General features: G+C 41.7%; 1 protein-coding gene across 2 annotated transcripts; it reads left to right on the forward strand.

The window, feature by feature from the left end:
• Nucleotides 1-1116: 1116 nt before the first annotated feature.
• lap3 (leucine aminopeptidase 3) lies at nt 1117-24703 on the forward strand. 2 transcript variants are annotated; one of them, XM_033026003.1, is made up of 13 exons: nt 1117-1273; nt 7331-7446; nt 8250-8304; nt 12153-12258; nt 13853-14012; nt 15370-15534; nt 16912-17070; nt 17636-17760; nt 19169-19257; nt 19419-19521; nt 20865-20944; nt 21987-22096; nt 23757-24703. In XM_033026003.1, exons 1-13 carry the CDS (start codon nt 1172-1174, stop codon nt 23953-23955), a joined length of 1569 nt encoding a protein of 522 aa, XP_032881894.1. In that variant the 5' UTR covers nt 1117-1171; the 3' UTR covers nt 23956-24703. The 2 variants fall into 2 exon arrangements, with proteins under 2 accessions (XP_032881894.1, XP_032881904.1); XM_033026013.1 differs by having other exon boundaries at nt 23760-24703.
• The last annotated feature ends 1437 nt before the right edge of the window (nt 24704-26140 follow it).

Consider the following 26140-nt stretch of genomic DNA (forward strand, 5'->3'; position numbering starts at 1 on the left):
GAAACATTTCATAGTTGTGAAATGTTGAACTGGTTAATGTATTTTTAGTGGAGGAAGGAGTGGGGGAAGAAAGGTGGCGGGGGGAGGGGGGGGTAGATGGGAGGGGAGAGGGAGGTGTTTGTATGTTACCTAAAATTGGGGAATTAAACTTTCATTGTAAGGTACACAAGTGAACCGATCAAGTGTATTCTATGATGCGGAAAGCTAAGGAAGAAATTGCAGGCCCTTGGCAAAAATATTTGTCAAATTTTGTAACACAACATGCTGGAGTAACTCAGCGGGACAGGCAGCATCTCTGGAGAGAAGGAAGGGGACTGAAGAAGGGTCTCGACCTGAAACGTCACCCATTCCTTCTCTCCAGAGATGCTGCCTCCTGTCCCACTGAGTTACTCAGGCTCTTTGTGTCTATCTTCTTCCTGAACATTACTTCTCTCTTTCTCTGCAGAATTATATTCAGATTCTCAGCATTTTCACAGTTTCATGCACAGAATTACACTTCCATCTCCTCATTCAGTGGGAGCTGCGCTGCAGTGGCGGAAGCCGGCCGAGGGGTGCGCTGCGTGGGGGTTCGGGATCGCTGCAGTGGCGGCAGCCGGCCGCCGGCCGCCGGCAGCGCTTTGTTGGGAGGCGGGATGGGGCAGTGGTGGCGGTGGCCGCTAGCGGCGCTGTATTAAGAGGCGATATCGCTGCAGTGCCGGCAGCGCTGTGTTGGGAGGCGATATCGCTGCAGTGTCGGCGGCGGCCGCTAGTAGCGCTGTGTTGGGAGGCGATATCGCTGCGGTGGCGGCGGCCGGTCGCCGGCAGCGCTGTATTGAGAGGCGGGACTACTGCAATGACGGCGGCCGGCCGCTAGTAGCGCTGTGTTGGGAGGCGGGATTGCTGCAATGACGGCGGCCGGCCGCTAGTAGCGCTGTGTTGGGAGGCGGGATTGCTGCAATGACGGCGGCCGGTCGCTAGTAGCGCTGTGTTGGGAGGCGGGATTGCTGCAATGACGGCGGCCGGCCGCTAGTAGCGCTGTGTTGGGAGGCGGGATTGCTGCAATGACGGCGGCCGGCCGCTAGTAGCGCTGTGTTGGGAGGCGGGATTGCTGCAATGACGGCGGCCGGCCGCTAGTAGCGCTGTGTTGGGAGGCGGGAGGTCGAGGCCGAGGCCGCACTGTTTGCCATTGATCATGTCCCTCGTCGGGCGAGTCCGGGCGCCGCTCCGCTCCCTCCTCAGGACGGGCTCGGCCTGGAACTCGATCCGTTCCTGCCGCTACGCCAGCGGCTCCAAGGTGCGGTGAGCAGGGCGCCGGCGGGGGGCGGAGACACGGACAGTGAGCGAAGGGCACGGGGTCTGGGCGCTGGAGCGGGTCCAGGGAAACAGGCTCTTCAGCCCAACTCGCCCACACCGGCCAACAATGTCCCAGCTACACTTGTCCCACCTGCCCACGTTTGGTCCATATCCCCCCAAACCTGTCCGTTCCATGTACTTGTCTAACTGTTTCTGAAACGATGGGATAGTCCCAGCCTCAACTACCTCCTCTGGCAGCTTGTTCTATACATTCACTGTGTGAAATAGTTATCCCTCGGATTCCTATTAAATCTTTTCCCCTTCACCTTGAACCTATGTCCTCTGGTCCTCGATTCCCCTACTCTGGGCAAGAGATTCTGTCCATCTGCCCGATCTATTCCTCTCATGATTTTGTACACCTTTATAAGATCTCCCCTCATCCTCCTGTGCTGCAAGGAATAGAGACCCAGCCTACTCAACCTCTCCCTATAGCTCACACCCTCTAGTCCTGGCAACATCCTCGTAAATCTTCTCTGAACACTTTCAAGCTTGACAATATCTTTCCCATAACACGGTGTCCAGAACTGAACACAATATTCTAAATGTGATCTCACCAACGTCTTATACAACTGTAACATGACCTCCCAACTTCAATACTCTGACTGATGAAGGCCAATGTGCCAAAAGCCTTTTTGACCACCTTATCTACCTGCGACTTGACCTTCAAGGAACCATACACTCCTATGTCCCTCTGCTCTACAGAACTTCCCAGAGGCCGACCATTTACTGTGTAGGTCCTGCCCTTGATAGACGTCCCAAAGTGAAACACCTCACATTTCTCTGTATTAAATTCCATCAACCATTCCTCAACCCACCTGTCCAATCGATCAAGATCCTGCTGCAGTTTTTCACAACCATCTTTACTATCTGCAAAACAACCAACTTTTGTATCATCAGCAAAGTTGCCAATCTTGCCCTGTATGATCTCATCCAAATCATTGTTGTAGATGACAACAGTAACGGGACCAGCACCGAACCTTGAGGCACACCACCAGTCACAGGCCTCCAGTCCGAGAAGCAACCTTCCACCATCACCCTCTGCTTCCCTCCATGAAGCCAATTTGTTATCCATTCAGCTATCTCTCCTTGGATCCCATGCGATCTAACCTTCCAGAGCAGCCTACCATGCAGAACCTTGTCGAATGCCTTACTGAAGTCCATGCACACAACATCAAACATCTCGGCGTCATTCTGGACAGTACACTTTCCTTTGGCCCCCACATCAGCAATATCACACGCTCTGCATACTTTCATCTCCGCAACATCTCCAGACTCCGCCCCTCCCTCTCCAAAGACAATACAAAAGTCCTCATCCACGCTCTGGTCATATCCCGCATCCATTACTGCAACGCCCTCCTCACTTGCACCTCCAATAAACTTCTTCATCGCCTCCAATGCATTCAGAACTCTGCAGCCCGGATCATCACCCGCACCAGATCATCGGACCACATCACACCCATCCTCACTCAGCTCCACTGGCTCCCTGTGCACCACCGGATTAACTACAAGATTTTACTGCTGACCTTCAAAGCCCTACACCACCTTGCTCCCCAATACCTCTCTGACCTGCTGCTACCATACACTCCTTCCCGGTCACTTCGTTCCTCCTCAGCTGCAATTTTAACCGTCCCCACATTTAGACTCAGCACCATGGGTGCCAGAGCCTTCAGCTGCTCTGCCCCACGTCTCTGGAACACTCTCCCACCTCCCATCCGTCACCTGGACACTATCGATCAATTCAAATCACAACTCAAAACACACCTGTTTAGATTAGCATACCCGACATAACTTCCACCATGTTCACCCTGATTTTAATGACTTAAAATGTTTTGTGTATTTTTTTGTTGTTGTTTTTTTTTGTTTTTAATGAACTTGATTTTAATATTGATAAATATATTGTGATTTTATGTCCTGTAAGGTGTCCTTGGGTGTCCAGAAAGGCGCCAGCAAATAAAATGCATTATTATTATCTACAGCTCTGCCCTCATCGACCTTTATGGTCACGTCTTCAAAAATCTCAATCAGATTTGTGAGACACGACCTCCCATGTACAAAACCATGCTGACTGTCCCTAATCAGCCCTTGCCCATCCAAATACCTGTACAACCTATCCCTCAGAATACTCTAGCAACTTTACAACTACATATGTTAAGCTCACAGGCCTATACCCGAGCATTTTCCATGCAGCTCTTCTTGAAACGAAGGCACAACATTTGCCACCCTCCAGTCTTCCGGCATCTCTCCTGTATTTAACGATGACTAGTAAATTTCAACCAGGGCTCCCGCAATTTACTCTCTAGTTTCCCACGTCCTCGCATATATCTGATCAGTGCCCTGGAGATTTGTCTACCTTCGATAGTACCTTCACGGTGACACTGACTGCTCTCAAGACACTCCCATTGACTGCCCACAGTCCGTCCCTCCGTCCTACTGTCTTTTCCTGAGAGGTCCCACTCTCTCTCTAGTTACCTTTTCCCCCCTTATGTATTTATAAAATCTTTTGGGATTGTCAATGCTACCCGCTAGAGCTATCTCCTGGCCCCTTTTTGCCCTTGTGATTTCCTTTTTCAGTTTACTCCTCAGATCCCAAAACTCCTTCAGGGATGCACTTAGTCCCAGCTGTCTATACCTGTCCCATGCATCCTTCTTATTTTTGATCAATGCCTCAATTTCCCTCGTCAGCCAAGCTTCCTTACGTTTGCCTGCTTTGCCCTTCATTCTAACTGGGATATATACATCCTGAGCTTTCGTCAGCACACATTTAAAAACATCCCACTTGGCCGATGTTCCTTTCCCCTCAAATAACCTGCTCCAACAACCTTATTTGACCTGCAGCTGTCTGCAATCTCCTGGCATATTTGTTCTTCTAATTCCCGTTGACTATTCGGGGGTCTGTAGTATACCCCCAACGTGATCATCCCTTTCTTGTTCCTCAGCTCCACCCATATAGCTTCACTAAACGAACCGTCTGTAATGTCACCTCTGACCACTGCCGTGACATCGTCCTTACCAACAATGCAACCCCCCCACCCCATTTTCCATCACCCCTGTCTCTCCTGAAGCTCCTGTACCCCGGAACATTGAGCTGCCAGTCCTGCTCCTCTCTTAACCAGGTTTCAGTCATGGCTACATCGTCCCAGTCGCTCGTACATATCCATTCACTCATCTGCCTTACCTATCAGGCACCTTGCATTAAAATACGTGCAGTTTAACCCAACCTTCCTTCCTCGCTCTCCGTCTTTCACCTGTCTGTTGTGTCCACTAACCTTTCCCCCACCACCCTCCATACCAACTTCTAACCTCTCATCTGTCTCTGTCCTGTATGATATCCCACCCCCAATGTAGATTAAACCCACCTGTGTAGCATTAGCAAACCTGCCCGCCAGGATGTTGGTATCCCTCTTGTTAAGGTGCAACCCGTCCCTTTTGTACAAGTCACTCCTGCCCCAGAAGAGATCCCAATGGTCCAGATATCTAAATCTCTGTCCCCTGCACCAACTCCTCAGCCCCACATACATTTCCCCTATCTTCCTGTTCTTACCTTCACTAGCATGAGGTACTGGATGCAAACCAGAGATAACTATCATGGAGGTCCTACTTTTCAGCCTTTTACCTAATTCCCTAAACTCGTGTTGCAGAACCTCCTTCCTCTTCCCACTGATATAGTTTGTGCAAAGTTGCACAACAACCTCCGGCTGCTGCTCCTCCCTCTCGAGGATGTCGTGCAGTCGCTCCGAGATGTCCTGGATTCTGGCACCAGGGAGGCAGCACACAAAATGTTATTGTCCCTACCTCAACTACCTTCTCTGGCAATATGGCAATCTTACGTCTGAAGAAGGGTCTCAAACCAAAACATCACCCATTCCTTCTATCGTGAGATGCTGCCTGACCTGCTGAGTTACTCCAGAATTTTGTGTCTATACTCGGTGTAAACCAGCATCTGCAGTTCCTTCCTACACATACCTTCTCTAGCAGCTCGTTCCATATACCTATCACCCACTGAGTGAAAAAAATTTGATTGCTCTAACCTGGGAGAAGACTGCATCTGTGCAACCCTCCCCACAGATGCTGCCTGACCTGCTGAGTCCATCCATCTGCCTGACTCCTTCTCCAGAGCTTGCTGACATTACCACCTTCTTATGTGGATTCGATATTGAATGTGTCTGTGTATTGCCTCTGTCACCCCGTTAACCAGTGCATCCCCGTGCATCCAGTTAACTCAGAATGGGATAAATGGTTCATTTTCGGAAGTGGTGGCGCTGCCCTGCAGCTGTGGCTCGCCTGCAGTCCGTTTGTCTTTTCTTTTTTTTGTTTTCTTTTTGTCCTGTTTTAGTTTATTTTGGTTGTGTATGTGTGGGAGGGGTGGGAGAAACATGTTTTTGGTCTCTTCCTTCGGGGGGATGCGACCTTTTCTTGTCGTATCCCCTGTCTCCGTCTCCGTCTGCACTGAGGCCTCCAACTGGGACCGACTTCGAGGCTCTGGAGGCAGAGCCAGGACTTACCAATGCGATGCTGGCCGACTTCGGGGCTGTGGTGGCGTTGCGGCGGCGACCCGACTTCGGAGGCTCGGCCGCGGGCCAGTGGACTCGGCCGCGGGCCCAGTGGCCCGACATCGTCGGGAGCTCGCAGGTCCCAGGTTGGTGACCTGTTTTCCGGAGCTCCCGCAACAACAGCTTCGTCCACTGGACTGGAGGGCGGCAGCTTCGTACGCCCCGGGCCGCGGAGTTTGAACCAGCCCGTTCGCGTATCTCGGATTCAGCCGCGGGACTTACCATCACCCGGTGGGGGGCCCAACATCGGAAGCCTGGATCGCCTCAACGCAGATGGAGAACAAGGAGGGAAGAGATAAGGACTTTAATACTTTTGCCTTCCATCACAGTGAGGAGGACTTGGTGGACTCACTGGTGGATGTCAAATCTGTGCTTATTGTGTGTTTAGTTATTTTATTCTGTGCTATGACTGCAAGGCACGAAATTTCGTTCAGACTGAAAAGTCTGAATGACAATAAAGGATACTTTACTTTACTTTTAGATAAACACCTTAAAGGGCCTGTCGCACTTGGGCGACAGCCTGAAAAGATGTTGTTGCGTCGTGGTCGGGTCATCACGCGTGGTGACGCATGTAATGATGCGCAGGCGGTGCACGGTGTCTCCCTGTCGCCCCTGGATTTTGGAATGTTCAAAATCCAGAGGCGACATCTGGGTGTCTCATCATGTTGTGCGCCCTGTCACACGCTAACGTATGCTGTCCTGCGGGTGACGCCCGGTTAGGGTCAGGGTTGGGATTAGGGACCACAGATGGGCTGTAAAATATTCTTCCTTCAATGCATGGATTTTAAGCATTAATATATTAAAATTAATGCAATAAAATCAATTGTGCAAATGAAAAGATGTCTGAGTCATTCAGTTTTATTTACAGATGTATTAGTCCGCTTCCAGATCCAATCACAGTCTCTAACTTTTCACAGGAATGGATTCAGTGAGTCTCCTGTCCCCTCCACCTTCCCTCCCGCCCCATCCCTCCTTCTCCACTCCCCCCCCTACCCTTCCCCCCCCCCCTACCCTTCCCCCCCCCCCCCCCTTCTTCCCTTCCCCCCTCTTCCTCTTCAGACTGAAGAAGGGTATCGGCCCGAAACGTTGCCTATTTCCTTCGCTCCATAGATGCTGCCTCACCCGCTGAGTTTCTCCAGCATTTTTGTCTACCTTGCCAGATAGAGTATTGCTGCAGTAAGCTGAGAAAAAAAATGAGGATATCAATTCAGTATAAGAGGAGCCAAGTGAGACCAAAAAGCAAATAATTTTGACAAAATAATTTTTAGACTTATCTCATGATGATAATGATGCTGGACAGAATATAAATATTAAATTAGAGGAGCAAGTAAAACGTATCAAGAAATCTTGATAATTTTAACCTACTTAAAAACTGTCCAAACAAAATATTAGTAGCAACTTGTCAAGTAAATTGTATTTGATATTTTTCCTGATCCATTTTCTTGCAGGGTCTAGTGCTTGGTGTATATGAGGGAGGGAAAGAGGATGAAACCATTCAGTTCACGAAAGCTGGAGAAATATTTGACAGTTCTATAGCTGGAAAGCTTAATGAACTTCTGACCATGTAAGTACAGTATCCAAGCTAAATGGAAACAAATTATAAAAAATATGTTAGATTAATTTATTCATACCAACTTGATTAGTACGGGTGTCAGGGGTTATGGGGAGAAGGCAGGAGAATGGGATTAGGAGGAAGAGATAGATCAGCCATGATTGAATGGCGGAGTAGACTTGATGGGCCGAATGGCCTAATTCTGTTCCTATCACATGACCATATTACCTTATGAACTATATGAAAGAGTTAAAAATGTTTTTGAAATAGGTTTTAAAGTCACTCTTTGGATCTCCAAATTACTTTATTTTCACTAATCTGATTATTTTGGGGGAAAATATCGAATTTGTTATGAATTATACGTGTTTCCTTTATTTGTGTGAGCACATGTTGTCACATAATGTGTGGACGGATACAGGCAAAATACATATAATGTTTTGGCCATAACTTTGCAGGATTTAACTGCAATAATCACATGGCAAATTTCACAAAGTGCCACGTAGGGATGGGTGGTCAATGAATTAGTTTAGGGATACATTTTGAGTAAAGTGATCTAAGGTGAAATTGTAAGTGGGTATTTTGAGCACGAGGAGTGAGGTGAATAGGACTTTGTGTGAAAGTATGATGATATCGCTTACAGTGCCACTGATTGTAGAGAACAGTGGTATGCAGGGAAAAGCAATGAGATTTCCTGTGCCTTGCAGTGAGAAATGTGGGCTGGTAAATGATGCATCACTTGCATACAGTTGTAGCAAAGCTAGAAAAAATTATACAAAATTATTTTAGCTTTCTGTTTAATATTGTTCATTTTTAAGATCTGGTCCTGCTCTTAAAAAAGGAAGAAGCCGTATATTTTATGGACTGCATCAGGTATGTATTCAGATTAAATATATTTAATGCTATATTTAGTCAATAAGAAAGTGTAAATTTTAATGGTGAGCAATCATAAGTTCAAGGTTTCAAGGTCAGTTTATTGTCGCATGTACCAATTAAAGTTCAGTGAGTTACCATATGGCCATACTAAGTGAAAAGCAACAAGACACACAACCACCTAAAAGTTAACATAAACATTCATCACAGTGGATTCCACTTTCATCCCTGTGATGGAAGGCAATAAAGTTCAATCTTCTTCCTCTTTGTTCTCCCACGGTCGGGGCAGTTAAACCATCCGCAGTCGGGGCGATCAAAGCCCCCGCAGCCGACAATCGAAGCCCCCCGTCGGGACGGTTGAAACTCTCTCCGCGACATGGAGCTCCCGAGCCGGCCCCTTCTTACCAGAGACCGCGGGCTTCACGGTTGAAGTCCACAGGCCGCGCAATTGGAGCTTATATCCCCGGCAAAGGGATCGTAAGCTCTGCGATGTTAAACTCCCACAGATTCCTGCGACTTGGAGCGCCCATCAGTCTCCAGGAAAGGCCGCCAACTCCACGATGTTAGGCTGCAGAAAAAAATCGCATCTCCGTCGAGGTAAGAGATTGGAAAAAAAAAATTCCCCCAACCCCCCCCCCCCCCACATACATAAAAGAAACCAAGGAACACAAAAACATACTTTTTAACACATACTAAAAATAACAAAAAGGAAGAAAGGTCAGACTGTTGTCGAGGCAGCCATAAGGGATAGGAGTAAAAATAGGCCATTCGACCCATCAAGGCTACTCAGCCATTCAATCATGGCTGATCTATTTCTCCCTCCTAACTCCGTTCTCCTGCCTTCTCCCCATAAACTATGACACCTGTACTAATCAAAAATCTATCTATCTCTGCCTTAAAAATATCCATGGATTTGGCCTCCACAGCCTTCTGTGGGAAAGAATTCCACAGATTCACCACCCTCTGACTAAAGAGATTTCTCCTCATCTGCTTCCAAAAAGAACGTCCTTTAATTCTGAGGCTATGACCTCTAGTCCTAGACTCTCCCACTCGTGGAAACATCCTCTCCACATCCACGCTCTCCAAGCCTTTCACTATTCTGGATGTTTCAATGAAGTCTCCCCTCATTCTTCTAAACTCTAGTGAGTACAGGCCCAGTGCCGACAAACCCTCATCATAGGTTGACATTCCTGGGATCATTCTTGTAAACCTCCTCTGGACCCTCTCCCAAGCCAGCACATTCTTCCTACGATATGGTGCCCAAAATTGCTCACAATACTCCAAATGCAGCCTTAACAGCGCCTTGTAGAGCCGAAACATTGCATCCCTGTTTTTGTATACATGCCCTGTTGAAATAGATTCTAGACATTGTGTTAATTATCTGAAAATTCAAATGACATTGTCAGTATTTCACATACTGTCAATGCATTTTTAAAAGCAGAAAGTTTTCTGGTTATTGTAAGCATAATACATTCAAAATAAAGTCATTAAAATAGCTCTCCATTATTTAATTACCAAATTAGGAAATCCACATAAATTACTTAATTTTGTGCAGTGCAATTATCCTGGCAGTGTGTTATGAGGTTGAATACTGATCTCAAACTGAATAAATGCAGTCTGAGGAAGCAGACATTGAAGAAGCTTGACAAAATGTGCAGGAAAGAACTGCAGATGATAGTTTAAATTGAAGGTAGACACAAAATGCTGGAGTAACTCAGCGGGACAGACAGCATCTCTGGAGAGAATGAATGGGTGACATTTCGGGTCGAGACCCTTCTTCAGACTGATGCCAGGGCCCAGAGATCAATCTGAAGAAGGGTCTCGACCCGAATCGTCACCCATTTCTTCTCCAGAGATGCTGCCTGTCCCGCTGAGTTACTCCAGCATTTTGTGTCTGCCTTTGAAGAAGCTTGATACGTTGTATAATATCTGTAATCTGTGTAAACTATCTTTATGTTGAGAATCAAAATAGTTTTGCAAAACCAGAAATAGTTATGTAATGCAAGAAGCATTCAGCAGAGAGAGCAGGGAGAGTGAAATAATGTTTCAGGTCAGTAACCCATCATTGAACTTGAAAACAAGCATATTTAATTCCATCATCTTGGGGCTCAAACGTTTCTTCCATGTGAAAGAGCAAGTAACTTGCACTTCTAATTTATCATACTGCACTTGATGCTCACGGTGTGGTCTCCTCTCCCAGGGAGAAATCAAGAGGGAGTGCAGGTCAAAGATATTGTGGAAACTATTTCTTGAATAATGTAATTAGAGGCAGAAGAAAAAATGAAATTAATTGAAATTGAAAAAAGGCTGGTCATTTGTCAAAAATGGTTGATTATCTGAAATTCTTGAATTCATTAGAGTCCAGAGGGATGCGTGATGCCCATGGGGAAGATGAGGTGCTGCTTCACAAATTTACATAGGACTTCAATGGAGTAGTGTAGGAGGCAGAAAGCTGAGAGAGCACAGTGGGAGAAATAAAGTAACAGGTGATTGACTAAAAGCACAGACTGAATGGAAATGTTCTCTAAAATGTTCAGCCAATCTGTGTTTGTTTTTTCCATCGTAGAGGAGACTACATCTAGAGATAAAAGGGCAGTTGCTGAATCTTACACTGTTGTATGGGTGCCAGAGATTTCTCTTAGTTCTCTACTCTTTCCTCTTTCTGCAAATTAAAATATGCTTGTTTTCTCCCTTTGTAGTTCTGATGAAGCGTCAAGGGCTTGACATCTTGCCTGTTTCTTCTCCATGGTTACTGTCTGACCTGCTGAGTGTTTTCACCATTTTCTGTTTTTGTTTCGGATATCCAATATCTGGAATCTTTTTTGGTCCTCCTTTGGTATAAATTCTCATTTATATTTTATATTTTACATCTCGAATGGTTATAAAATAGAGGCTGATGGTGTTCTACATCTGTCTGAAAGTACGCTGAGCATGAATTTGCATATAGTTTTAATGCCCACGGTTTGAATCATTAAATTATTATGACACAGTAGGATTATGCCCATCTTTTCATCAGTCTGAAGTAGGGTTTAGGCCCGAAACGTCGCCTATTTCCTTCGCTCCATAGATGCTGCTGCACCTGCTGAGTTTCTCCAGCAATTTTGTGTACCTTTTTTCATCATCAATCCCTTGCTGTTTTATTTCTGTTTATTTATTCTGGAATCTGAGCTTTGAGAACAAGGCAAGCATTCTTAATGCCCTAAACTATTTGGATAATTTCTGAGGGCATTTAACAGTCAACCACATTGTTGAATATAATAATAATAAATTTTATTTATGGGCGCCTTTCAAAAGTCTCAAGGACACCTTACAGAATTTAACAAGAGTAAAAAACATATAATCGGAGTAAATTAAATAATAAAGACATCATCAATACACAAATTAAAGACAGAATTCGATCCAAAGACAAAAAAAATCAAAAACACAATGTGAAGAGTGAGCAGCGGCAGCTAAACCGCGCCAGCGTACACTCTCCCTTCCGACAGCCATCTTGGGGATATGGAGTCAGATTTAGGCCAGATGAGGTATGGGCAGCAGATTTTTACCCCAGATAAAGTTTTACAACAATTTGGAAATTTCTGGTCATTATTTATGACTAGCTATGTTTTTTTAGATTAATATATATATTCACTAAAATTGAATTCTTAAAATGTCACAGTGGGATTTGACTCTGGATTGTTAGTTCAGACTCTTGTAATTTAAACCCTCTGTTACCACTGTAGACTGACTTGTCCCTTCACTTTAGTGTTATTTTCTGAGACTTGTGAAGGTAGAATAAGAGAACTATCATTTTTAGTAAAAAGATTATAATATCTATCCTCTTATCATTAAAACATTTGCGTTAATAGGATTTCCCCCACATTGTAGTTGTTGGTCTTGGTGACAAAAATGCTGGAATTAATAGTTTGGAACAATACGACGAAGGCAAAGAAAACATTCGATCTGCCATAGCAGGTAAATGCATCTTGTTAATTTCTGCACAATTTTTATTAGAAGCTAAAATGGTTTAAGATCAATACATATCAAAACAAAACTACAGTTTAATGAATGGAAAATAGTTTAAAACTGAAAAAGCATCAGAGTCCATTGAAGTTTTGGGTTATCACAACTTGAAGAAATGTTATCTTTACCCAAGGTTAGAAGTGGTTAGATGTTGGCATGTAGTCTTGTCAGCACATAGTCAAAATTTGATGCTGCTTAAAATTCATCAAGACTTAATGGCGGCATATCATATGACATAGGAGGAACAAAAAAACTGCTTAAAATAAGACTTAGTTAAACTTCATCTCCATTTCTGCTTCTGTACAGCAACGTAAAAACTCAGGTAGACACAAAACTCAGCAGGTCAGGCAGCATCTCTGGAGAGAAGGAATGGGTGACGTTTCGGGTCGAGACCCTTCATCAGACTCAACGTAAAAACTCGGACTGATTAGGTGGCAACCTCATCCTGTCAAGGACTCTTGTTTTAATCATTGAGAGGTTTTCATTTTTGTTTAACTGAAATAGTGAACAAGAAGACTGGGATAATAAAAGGTAATTCTTCTTTGCAATTAGTTGGTTCTCTATGGAATAGATTGCCAAAGATTATTGGAGATAAATATCATTGGAAACAATTAAGAAATAATGTGGAGGCACAAGGGAAAGCCGATGCTGGAATATCTAGCAAAATGAGGAGCAAATGGAGGAACTCGGCATGTCAGGCAGGATCTGAGGAGGGAATTGAACAGTTGACATTTTGATACTTTATCAAAAAATAATAGAATATTAGAATGGAGGCCCTAATGCCAGTTGGAGATGACAATGAGTGTGCAATGGAATACAGATCCATTGAAGAGATCTAGCTTTATGCAAGAGCCACAATCCCCGCCACATCAATAAAATTATTTGAATGTTAACCCTACTGAGTAAAAAGTAGGGGCAGACAGGTTTTTTCCCCAAATTTTCCTTAATCTTAATATTTTTAATTAATTTCTAGTTCTTCAATATGTTTTTAATTAAACATCATTTAATCTTAATCATTGATTATCATAGACACTGTTTCAATCGACAATTCTAAAAATAGTTCAACAATCTGTCACAGTGATAAAGGGTCAAATATCATCATGGTGTTCTGGAGGAACAGCCCTGAAGATCAGTGCCTGAGACCTGTCGCCACTCATGGCCTGCTCTGCCTGCTGGGATGGTTCTTTGCTGCAGAGGGTCATTTGGGCTTGACTATAGTTGTAGTTTCTATAATAGGTTTGTGCAATCATTATAAATAATGAGTTTGGACAGTGGTGGTAGTTTACAATCTCTACCCAATTACTTCCAACGGGTTTTCAGCATTTTGTTTATTAATAAAGAATGAAAGGAAAATTTGAAATTATGATTTGAAGGAAGTTTTCATTGTATCAGACGGCCTTTCACATGAACTCATTAAGTGTGCAATGGTTGTTTTTATTGACTAACAATTCAGCCACTTTGTTTAAGTTTGTTAGTCAGTTCTGCTGAAGCAAACTTGCATGTAATCGTTAAGTGACAGAACATTTAGTTTTTGTATGTCTTTTAGTTGGATGCAGGCAGTTACAAGACCTAGAGGTTCCTTATGTGGAAGTTGATCCGTGTGGGGATGCCCATTGTGCAGCAGAAGGGTCTGTTTTGGGTTTATTTGAGTATAATGAGCTGAAGAAGAAGAAGAAAACAGCAGTCACTGTGAAGCCATATGGAAGGTATTGTAATATTATGTATATACATAAAGCGTACTCTCAATTTTATAAAGGATATTATGTTCAGACATACATATATATGGGAGTGCACCTTGATAACAAACTGGACTGGTCTGTCAACACCGATGCCCTCTACAAAAAAGGACAGAGCAGACTCGTTTTCCTCAGAAGGCTCAGATCTTTCAGTGTGTGCAATGAAATGCTGTACTTGTTTTACCATACTGTTGTTGCAAGTGTCATTTTCTACGCTGTTATCTGCTGGGGTAACAAACATCACTGATAAAAACAGCAAGAAGCTGGACAAACTGGTGAAAAGAGCTAGCTCAGTGCTGGGGGGGAGAGTGGACTCTGGTGGATGTGCTTGAGAGGTGTATGAGGAGCAAGGTGCAGGTCATCCTCAACAACTCCGGGCACCCCCTCCATGAAACTATGGAGGGTCAAACGAGCACACGGAACAACAACCGGCTCCTCTCCCTGCGCTGTAGAACAGAGCGGTTCAGGAGATCCTTCACCCCGGCAGCCATTAAATTTTATAATACTGACCGTTAAGCTGTGTGGGGATGCTTTGCACTTTTAATAGTTATTTATTGGGTTATTTTTAAGTATTTATTGTTTTCATGTATTGTTCATATTTTATTTTATGTATTTTTTGTCTTCTTTCGTTCTGTTGGCTACTGGACATCTGAATTTCCCTGAGGGGATCAATAAAGTATTTATTATCATCATCATCATCATCATCATCATCATTCAGCAAAAGACTGAATTACTAATATATTTGCAGCTTTCAATTCTAGTTAGCTGTGGCTCTTTTTAGCCCAAATTTAAAATGTGGCAGAATTTATAACTTGTTTGCATCACTACCTCGTGATACAGTGCATTCTCTTATGATTTCAGTTGTAATGCTGGTTAAAAACATTATACGTAATTTCAAATTTTTTCTTCTTTGAATATTGATTGTTCCCTTCAGAGATGAAGGCTGACCTGCTAATGTTTCCAACTTTATGTTGGAGATGTCAAGTAATTGCAGTTTATTTTGCTTTTTGTCTTACTATTTTAAACCTATGAGAAGTATGGTATATAATTTATTTATTTATCTTTTAACTAATAGCCACTATATATAATTAGGTTTGAAAGTAGAGCATACTTTTGTTGAGTTTCTTCCCTTGGTATACTAATCTGTCAAGGAGGAAAAGCTACAATTTAAAAATTGTGTAACCTCAGTAAGTATTGAAGATCCTAGATTTTGATTTTTTTAAACAAATCAATTGATCAGATTTGTGAGTGGTTGTTGAATCATTTTGGACCATTAAATTGGAATAATTTTAACATGCACACTTTGGAAATATTTTCTTTTTGCAAGTTTGGAAAATGAAGCATGGCAGAGAGGAGTTATGTATGCAGAAGGACAGAATTTGGCTCGGCATTTGATGGAAGCACCGGCTAATTATTTAACTCCAACTAGTTTTGCAGAGATCATTCAACAAGCACTACATTCAACAGGTGATAACGTGGAAGTGCATATAAGGTGATTCTTGCAATTTGCATTGAAGCAACAAAAGCATTAAAGTTGCAGAACTTGTGAGGAAAATGTATTGTAGCAGCAGATTGCAAATTGTTCATGTTTAGCTTTTGCTATTTAAGAAGTGATAAAAGAAAAACTGTGCAGTGAGGCATTAAAATGGTTTTCCACTCTCTCCTCCTACTACAGATTTTGAAATGTGTTTATTCCGGTAAAACATGTTTATTCTGCTCCCATTATCAGCAGATATGACTTGGTCTAAACGGTCATATTAACTTTTTGGATTGTCACAGCAAAGCATGAAGCAATAGGTTTAAAAAAAAAATATTTCAATACTATCAATAACTCTCATAATGTATTTAAGTAATAAATGACTAGTAAAGTAATGCAGACCAGAAAGGTGTTAGATTGGATTTCCTTCTACAATTTTAGCTGTCAAAGCCTTTCATCAATATATGAATATCAGTATGAAGATGGGTCCCGATCTGAAACGTTACCAATCCATGTTCTTCAGAAATGCTGCATGACCTGCTGAGTTACTCCAACATTTTGTGTGTCATTTTGTGCCATCAATATGTTTAGCTGCCATTTAGATGCCACTGCCTACTGAACCTGCATGCTTACTTACTTTCAGTGACTGATGAACAAGGACCCCCAGATCCCGTTGTACTTCCCCTTTTCCCAACTTGAAACCATTTAGATAATAATCTTCCTTCCTGTTTTTGCCACCAAAGTGGATAACTTCACATGTATCCACATTAAACTGCATCTGCCATGCATCTGCCCACTGACCCAACCTGTCCAAGTCACCCTGCATTTTCATAGCATCCTCCTCACAGTTCACAGTTCACACTGCCATCCAGCTTTGTGTCATCTACAAATTTGCTAATGTTACTTGTAATCCCTTCATCTAAATCATTAATATATATTGTAAATAGCTGCTGTCCCAGCTCCGAGCCTTGTGGTACCCCACTAGTCACTGCCTGCCATTCTGAAAGGGACCCGTTAACATTGTTCAGCCACTTATAGTACCTGTTGTTGTGTTATGAAGACTATGATTTATTGGACATGTTATGTAGAGGATTGATTAATAGTCAAGAGAATGTGAGTTCAAAGTCAAAAGTTTGAATTCCTTTATTGACAACAATCACATTTCAGCAAACCTTTAAGTACTAGGTTGAGGTGAAATGCCAACAGGTTCACTATTATCAGTAAGGAAAGAAACTGTGGTCAGACATGTTCTGGCTTATTTGTGACTCCAGTTCTGCTGACTATCTAGTAATTTAGAAAGACACTAGGATAAGCGATCGGTACCAGTCTTCCCAAACGTTTGTAGGTATTATACATGATGCTGATTTAATATTTTCCATATATTTGTCACAGGCCCAAATCCTGGATTGAGGAGCAACAGATGGGAGCTTTCCTTAGTGTAGCCAAAGGCTCAGATGAAGAGCCAGTATTTTTAGAGATTCACTATAATGGTTCTGCACACTCCAGTGAATCACCATTAGTTTTTGTCGGAAAAGGGATTACATTTGACAGGTGAGTTCTGAGTTTAAATTTTTTTATCTAACATTCTATTTTTAAACTTCGGGTATTACTGCCTGACATTCTGAGCAGAATGGTGGAGATTAAATTGTGGTCTTTATTAATGTTCCACAATATTGTTTGGAGTCTCGTGTTTTTAGAGAGTGCAGAATGAGGAATATTACACTGCAAATGCCGATGCCAAAATTATTTTTTAAATCCAAGCTTACTGCAATAATTAAGATGACTTGTATTTTCCACAATAGTAAAGTAGGCTTCATCTTGAAATACAAGTTCATTCCAACACATTTCTCTTAACCTGATATAGGAATATGAACCCTGATGTCAAGTATTTTAACTCAGATTTTGTTTCAGCTTTTGATTGACTTGCTGCATGCATAGTATAGAAAAAGTAGCTGGAAAATCCTATCTGAGAGAACTAAAACCATACCAGATCTTTTGTGCTTGCAGCTGTAACATTTTTGGGAATACATTTTGTTTGTACTGCAGAAAAGTATTTTATATTCTTCCACCTGGAATTATGTTCAGCTAACCTTATCTCTGCTTTCACTTCTGGTAGTGGTGGAATTTCAATTAAACCTGCCTCGGGGATGGATGCAATGAGAGCCGACATGGGAGGAGCAGCAACAGTCTGTTCTGCCATAACGACTGCAGCATCTTTGAAACTTCCCCTTAACATCATAGGTAAAATGTTGTGCTGCAATTCACCTGGAAGGATGGAAGTTTTGAAGTGTAATTAGGATGAGGATCCAGTCCACAGTTTATTAGTATTGTATATAGATTTGGTCTCCTTACTAATGAAAGGACATTCATGCTGTAGATGGCAACAAAGATTCATAAGTTAGATTTGCAGGATGCTGAGATCTTCTTTAAGAAGAGTTGAGTATGGTTATGTTTTCACTAGAATGAAAAAAACCCTCTGATATTAGGACTAGTATAGCTGGGACATGCTGGCCGGTGTGGGCAAGTTGGGCCGAAGGGCCTGTTTCCACACTGTATGACTCTATGACATTGTCACTTTATGATCCCAGGCTACTAGTTACACCGCAGAGGTCATAGAAATTGATTAGCAATTGCTTTGATCGACACTTGTGCAATGATACTCTATTAAGCAATGTCACAAACAGCATTTAGTATTTTTAGCTTGCAGTAACAAAAGTAAATTTTTAGCTGGTAAAAATAACTTTGTATTTGAAAACAATTTATTGTTTCATGGAGTGGCTGCTAGGTGGATGGAGCGAATCCCTTACTCGGTTACAGCGAACAATCAGCATTAACGGACAACATTCCATCCCTTAGAGTCCATTATAATGAGGGTTATCCGTACTTGAGTTGGAATTGATTGCATTTAGAGACACTAAATGCAGGAGTAACTCATGGGGTCAGGGAGCATCTCTGGAGATAAGGAATAGCGTGAAGAAGGATCTTGACCTGATTTATCACCTCTTTCTTTTCTCCAGAGATGCTGCCTGAGCCGCTGAGTTACTCCAGCATTTTGTGTTTATCTTTGGTGTAAACCAAAGGTTACAGCAGGTTCTTCCTACACATTGATTGTATTTACGTATGGTATATCTAATCTGTTTGGATAGCATGCAAAACAAAGCACTTCACTGTACCTTGATACACATGACAATAATAAACCTAAACTTAATTTTGACAAGAGGTCGAGTGTTATAGTCTCAGGATTTGTCTAAGACATTTGGTCTGAGGAGAAGTTTCTTCATTCAGAAAGTTGTGAACCTGCTACTTGCCTTGGAGATCACATCACAAATGTATTGAAGAGAGATTTCTCTACACAAAAATAATTAAGGAAGATGAGAAGAGGGCAGGAATGTTAATTAAAGACAAGGGGATATGTTATGGTAATGAGTAATACTGCATCAATAAGGAATGTTTTTAAATCCAGACAGTTCTGTGTTCTTTTTCTAAATTGTGGAAGATTGAGGACCTTCAAGTCCAGAACCAGTGATTTTACTTTCCTGTATAGGGTGTAGATATAACTTGTAGGAGCTGTTTGGAGATGGCAGGAAATGAGAGGTGTAGTTTTAATTTTGATGGTAAATGGCTGCTCTTGTGTTTATACATATTTTAGGTCTGGCTCCTTTGTGTGAGAATATGGTGAATGGCAGAGCAAATAAACCTGGTGATGTGGTCAGAGCTAAAAATGGCAAAACTATACAGGTAATGCTTGGCTTATTGAAACATTTTTCTAAGAGTTTATTAAAACATTATTCTAACATTTTTCAATTTCTTGTTTATAATTAAATGGATTTGAGACTGTTCAATTCTCTATGTTAAATGTTACAATGTTTTTACTGTATGAATTATCCTGTATTTTTAAGGTGGATAACACTGATGCTGAGGGTCGTTTGGTACTGGCTGATGCCCTATGCTATGCACACAACTTTAACCCCAAAGCAGTTGTAAATGCTGCAACCTTAACAGGTATTGCTTTCTTTGTACAAGGTCATTAAGTGCATTTGATCACAACAGTGCAGTGCCAATTACATTTCTTATGAATTAGATAATGTGAAATCATTCTAAATACAGTTGGATTGTTTTGCTAATTTGAACTGGATTGTAGGAGGGAATTTGTTAAACCTGTACCCTGAATCTTGCTTTACTGCGGGGCCAGCTCAGACAGGAACAAGTACAAAATAAAACATCTCGTTCATTAGTGGTGTCTCGAATAAGTCGGTTTATTTAAGGTCTTAACAGTGTGCACTGAAAACACTCTGAGAGAACCCAAAGTGCTTCAAAGATTCACAGTACCTACAGCATGTAATATTTTCAAGTCACAATGGTTTCATGTGGATTCTACATTCTTGGAATAATTCATCATTGATCAATGTCTCTGTAACCTTTCATCTTTGTCTATCCCCAGAGTTATCTTTAACTTTACTTTAACATTACCTTACCGGTTATTTCGAAAACTGTTCTCCCATATACCTAACGAATAGGCACAACAAAATACACAATTTTCTGAGCAGTTTTATTACTTACAGCTTAGTTTACAAGCTCCAATGTTTATTTTAACTAAACTAGCTGTGCTGTGGAACTTACACAACATGATAAATCTATTTATTGCCTCACTAACATCTTTAAGTCCCCTATGTTGGTCATTTTCCCAACATGCTTCCCCAGTATGTAAGCTTCCTTATTCATCTTCAAGATCAATTTTCAAGATTTCCATCATCATGGATGCTTTACCTTGACAACTTTCAAAATGTGTTATATTCAATATAGTAAAAATCCCGGACTGTGTCTTGTGTTAGTTGGTTGCTGGCCAGGCCATCTTTTACTGTCCATAACATGGATGCTCTGAGAAAATACTAATGGACTTCCTTCAATAACTAAATCAGCATGATATCCTATCTGCAGCCATTTGTTGCATTTGTCTGACTTGATCAGTTAATTCAAAGGACAGTTAAGAACCAAACACATTGGTGTCACACTGGACTCCTATACAGACCAAGGAGTGGCAGCGGGATTCTCTCCCTCAAGAAGGTTAATGAACCACTTGGATTTTACAACAATTTGCCAGAATAAAAGTCAATTACTTAAGCAATTTGTTACACTTTTTATGGAAATTAAATTCCAATCTCCATCTTTTCTATGGTAGGAATTGAACATCTTCAGTAAAATAACTACTTCATTACAGTAATATAATTATGTTAACATTAATGACACCATGTATAAGATATTTGTGTCAAACATGTCTGAAATGTCAACATTCATAACATTTTAAAATATTAAACCGGGTGATTTGATATACGTTATTTTAACAGGTGCTATGGATGTTGCCTTGGGATCAGCAGCTACTGGGGTTTTCACCAACTCCGACTGGTTGTGGGAACACCTCAGAGAAGTAAGAATAATTAATGTTTTACACCAAGCATTTGAAGATCTCATTTGCAGTTTACGAATCTAATTCTATGCTCATACGCTTGTGAAAGAAACCCAGGTCAGAAGGTGGTATGTATCGAGGCAAGGATATTGTAACAAAGAAGCCATCCTCCCTCTCCATTAACTTTCAGTTTTTGAGGGAATTAAAAATAGCTTGCAATTTGATATGATTTTGTTAAAATGACTAACCAACATTCACTAAATTTGATGCATAGGAATATTGTAATCTTTAGACTTTAGAGATACAGTATAGAAGCAGGCCCTTTGGCCCACCAAGTCCACATCGACCAGCGATCACCCGTACACAAACACTATCCTACACACTAGGGACAAATTACAGAAGCCAATTAACCTACAAACCTGCACGTCTTTGGAATATGGGAGGAAACCGTAGCACCCGGAGAATACCCATGCGGTCACAGGGAGAACGTACAAACTCTGTAAAGATAGCACCGTGTCAGGACCGAACCTGGGTCTCTGGTGCTGTGAGGCAGCAACTCTACCGCTGCGTCACTGTGCCACCGTAATCTTTGCAGGAATTTGTGAATAATGATCTTCAATAATATCTCTACCAAATTAATTTAAAACAACTAAGATTACAAAACAGTAAATTAGCAAAGTGATTCATAAATATAATCAGAAGCATATTTAAAACGATAAAACCTGTTTTATATTGTAAGTTAATGTTGCACTGTATAATAAGATTGATTGTTTGAGTGTACCCTTCAACAATCGACAAGAACAGGTGACAGAATGAAGGGGAATGACAAAAGAATGAAAAGATGAGAAAAATCTCATGCAAATGTATAATTTAAAAGGGAGTTGGGCAAGGATTTTAAAAAGTGCACAAACATAGGGAAAAGGTGCGCGAGTAGAACCAGTAGGATTGCAATATGAACACAATGACCTGCTTCATTATTGTATACCATTGACATATTTGATGCCAATCTCTTTTCGATTTCAGACTAAACTTATTATCTTGGGCTTGTGCTTTTTTTATTTAGGCTAGCATCGTGACTGGAGATCGTGTGTGGAGGATGCCCCTTTTCCAACATTATACCAGACAAGTCACAGAATCACAATTAGCCGACCTGAATAACATTGGCAAATACAGGTGAAAATGTTATTTTGCCTCTAAGTCTAATGTTAAAATTACTTCCACTGGATGAATTGAATAATGAAACAAAGAGTTGGGACTGCTCTTCAGCCGTTCAGTTATTTCTCCATTTCATGAGATTATGGCTGATCAATCCCCTGATTTCATCTATCTACAAAAGGGACCTGAGGAGAGACATTTTCACACAGAGGGTGGTTTTGTGTTTGGGATGAGCTTCCTGGGCGTTCGAGTGGCCGAACCAGGTTGTGATGCAACCAATCAATATTCTCTCCAGCAAACATCTGTAAAAATATAAGAGAGTATTCATCGACATACTGAATCTCCTCAATCTTTTAAAGAAGTAGCTGGGTTGGTGTGCTTTCTATATGATTGTGTCAATGTGCCTGGCCCAGGACAGTTCTTTAGAACATCTGCAAGCCCAGGAATTTGTTGATTCTCAGATTTTCAATCTACCTCCTATACTATGACTCATTATTACCCATTATATGTCCTCGATGAATTTAAAGTTGGCATTGGAACTGTATCAAGCTTCACAGTTATTGACATAGAGTGAGTAGAGCAGGGGACTGAACAGCACTGAGTTGCTGTAGAAACAAGGAACTGCAGATGCTGGTTTACACAAAAGAACACACAGTGCTGTATGTATCTCAGCGGGTCAGGCAGCATCTCTGGAGAACATGGATAGATGATGTTTCGGATTGGGACCTTTCTTCAAACTGATTGTGGGTGGGGGGGGCAAGAAAGCTTGGAGGAGATGAGAGACAGGACATGGCATGGCAGGTAATAGGTGGACACAGACGAGGGGTTGGGTGAAAAGTGAGGACCATGGGAACTATTCTTGTTCCGTCATTGGGGGGCTAGGAGGAGTAAGAGCAGAACTATGGGATACATAGGAGATGCGGGTGAGGGATCAATCTGCAACAGATTGGCGCAAACCACGTTTCCTAAAGAAAGAGAACACCTTGGATGTCCTCAAATGGAAAACCTCATCTTTGTAGCACATATGGCAGAGACGGAGGAATTAAGAGTAGAGGATAGTGTCTTTGTAAGAGGCAGGGTGGGAGGAAGTGTAATCAAGATAACTGGAAGTCAGTAGGTTTGTAGTAGATCTCAGTTGATGGCCTCTCCATTATGCAGGGGACTTGAGTACACAGCCCTGAGGAATACTAGTGTTGAGGTCAGGGGGAAGGATATGTTAAGGCCATTTCTAACCCACTGAGATTTGCTGAACAGGAAATCCATAAGCCATTTGCAGATGGAAGTGCCAAGGCCAACATCCGAAGATAAGCTTATTCAGTATTATGGTGTAGAAGGCTAAGCTATAGTCAATAGTGAACAGCATTCAGCCGTAGGTGCAAAACATCAATTGGACAGAACTGTATAGTCGCCACACAACATGAAAAAGATGCTGCAGCACTAGAGAGTTCAGAGACGACAGTGATGTTACCAGGGCCGGAAAATTATAACTTAGATTTTTCTTTTCTCTCTGAAACAAAGGAGTCCAAGGGGAAATTTGAGATGTATAAAAAAAAAAAAGACACCTCATCCAACAAAAAGTATTGGTTTCACGTTTTCTCTCAAGGGGTGGGAACATCACCAATTTGAAATAAAGTCTGTTCACACATGTTAACTTTAACTGTACTCTGTAATATCCCGGCAGGTCTGGCGGAGCATGTACAGCTGCAGCATTCCTTCGAGAGTTTGTTACAGTACCTCACTGGGCTCACCTCGACATAGCTGGCGTAATGTCAAACAAAGATGAAGTTCCTTATCTGCGGAAAGGAATGGCAGGAAGACCCACGCGGACGTTGGTAGAATTTGCAGTCTCCTTGAGCCAAGAAACTCAGAAATCATGATGTATATTTAATGATTAATCCACATGTGCTCTTTTCTTTAGTTTTAGAACTCTGGTAAGTATACCTATGACCTTAGGTAGACACAAAATGCAGGAGTAAATCAGCGGGTCAAGCAGCATCTCTGGAGAATCGGTGACATTTTGTGTCGAGACACTTCTTCAGACTGAAGAAGGGTCACCGTCCGAAACATCACCCATTCCTTCTCTCCAGATATGCCGCTTGACCCGCTGAGTTACTCCAGCATTTTGTGTCTGCCTTTGATTTTACCAGCATCTGCAGTTCTTTCTTACTCCCTATGACCTTATTTGGATTTGTGAAATTTTTTTTTTTCTACCTTCATCTAAAATGTAAGACTTTTTTTGAATGTCAAATTTTGTTAATTAATTTTTTCATAATTATGACTGATAATTGCAGTAATGGCATCTGAACATATCCCGTGATTTTTGTCCCTAAACATTCTGCTCTTATTCAGTGGCTCCTGCACATTTGCTGCTACACGGGGACATTTCTTTGCAGCCGCACAATAGCTGCAATGTTCCCTGTCATTCTTGGACAGTTGCAAACCTGTCGGTTTTGAAAAATAGTGAATTTAGTTGGAAAAGAAGTGTTCGGTTGAAAGGAAAAACTGATATATATTTTGTGTCTTGAATATTTCTAACCATGAACTCCAGTAACATTCAATGCAAAAATGAGACCATGTAAGTCAAATAAATAAAATAAATTGCCTACAATGGACATTCATAATTTATCAATCCAATGCCTTGATTTCAGAACATATTCAATATTGACTGTGAATGTTGAATGAAATCCAATTAACTAAACAGTGTAAGGAACATAAATGTGAACATTTTCAAAGAAAACTGTGATAATAGGATATAAGGAACAACTTTAAACCACAGTGGTATCGCTCTGAATGACAGAAATTAGAGTGCTTTTGAAATTGATGCTAAAAGGGGTCATTGCAGCATTATACAAATACAGATGAGTTACTAGCAAATCTCCTGTGTCAGAAACCTGGCACAAATTCAACAGTGAATCATCGCATGGCTTGGTGTAGAAGACTGGGTTTTGGGCATTCAGAGGTAAGTGGCTGTTCAGTGCTGAAATGAGAGACTCGGGGCTACACCCCTGACTGGTATGGTAGGCTGTCGTTGGGAATTGATAGTGCCTGCTCTCTGAGCAGAATGACCACCTGACCCTACTATTTCCCTCATCACTTGTAGGATGTAGTGGAAGATGCTGAATCTTCTCTCTGTTTGGTGGCACTGCTTCCATCAGTCCAGAGATTTCTGTATAATACGCACAACAACCAACAACCATTGTTGAACTTACCATTGAAATATCTTTCACCTGGGAGAGCTATGCAGCCTCATAGACAGACCCTCAAAACTAAGGTATTGCAGGGATTCTCACCGGGTTCCTGGCATTGCAGCACCCAGCAGCTGGGAGGGCAGGGATTGAGGTCAGGTTTGCAGCTTACAGCCCACAAAGTCTGGGGATTAAGACTGATCAAAAAGTTTTTAATCCCAAAATGTATATAAATATTTGAAAAATTTGCAGTACATAGCATCTTTGCATTTTGAAAAATATTTGAATTTGTGCATAAATCGAACTACAGCAAATAGGAAGTTAAGTAGCATTATGGCTTTTATTGCAAACAAATTGGAGTTTAGATATAGGAAACTGTTGTGATAAATTGTACAGGGCTTTTGTAAGGCTGTACTTGGAGCTGTGTGCATAGTTTGGTCCCTTTAAGAAAGGACATCGTAACATTGGTGCAGACCATGAGGTTAATTCTTGGGATGAAAGAGTTGTCCTATCATGACAGATCGTGAAATTGTATCTATACCCTTTGGAATTTAGGAGATTGAGGGGTGATTTACTAAAATAGTGCAAGATCCTAACGGCACATGTTGAGATGTCTCCATGAGTTGAAGAATGTCAAATGAAGGGACATGGATACAAGATAAGGAGATGTTAATTTACATATTGTGTATAACAATAAGCGAGTTCGGTATTCCGACTGCGCATGCCCAGGTCAAAGGTCACTGCATAAATATTGCTGGAAGCAGTGGAGCTGTTTACTCATTTCATCCGTTTTTTCCAGCTTTGATTCTTCTAGGTAAGGAAATACTACTTTCAAACTATGAATTAGTTGTATTTATTGTTCCTTTGTTAAAAGCTA

Source organism: Amblyraja radiata, chromosome 1 (assembly GCF_010909765.2).
Source record: "Amblyraja radiata isolate CabotCenter1 chromosome 1, sAmbRad1.1.pri, whole genome shotgun sequence".
Lineage (NCBI taxonomy): Eukaryota > Metazoa > Chordata > Chondrichthyes > Rajiformes > Rajidae > Amblyraja > Amblyraja radiata.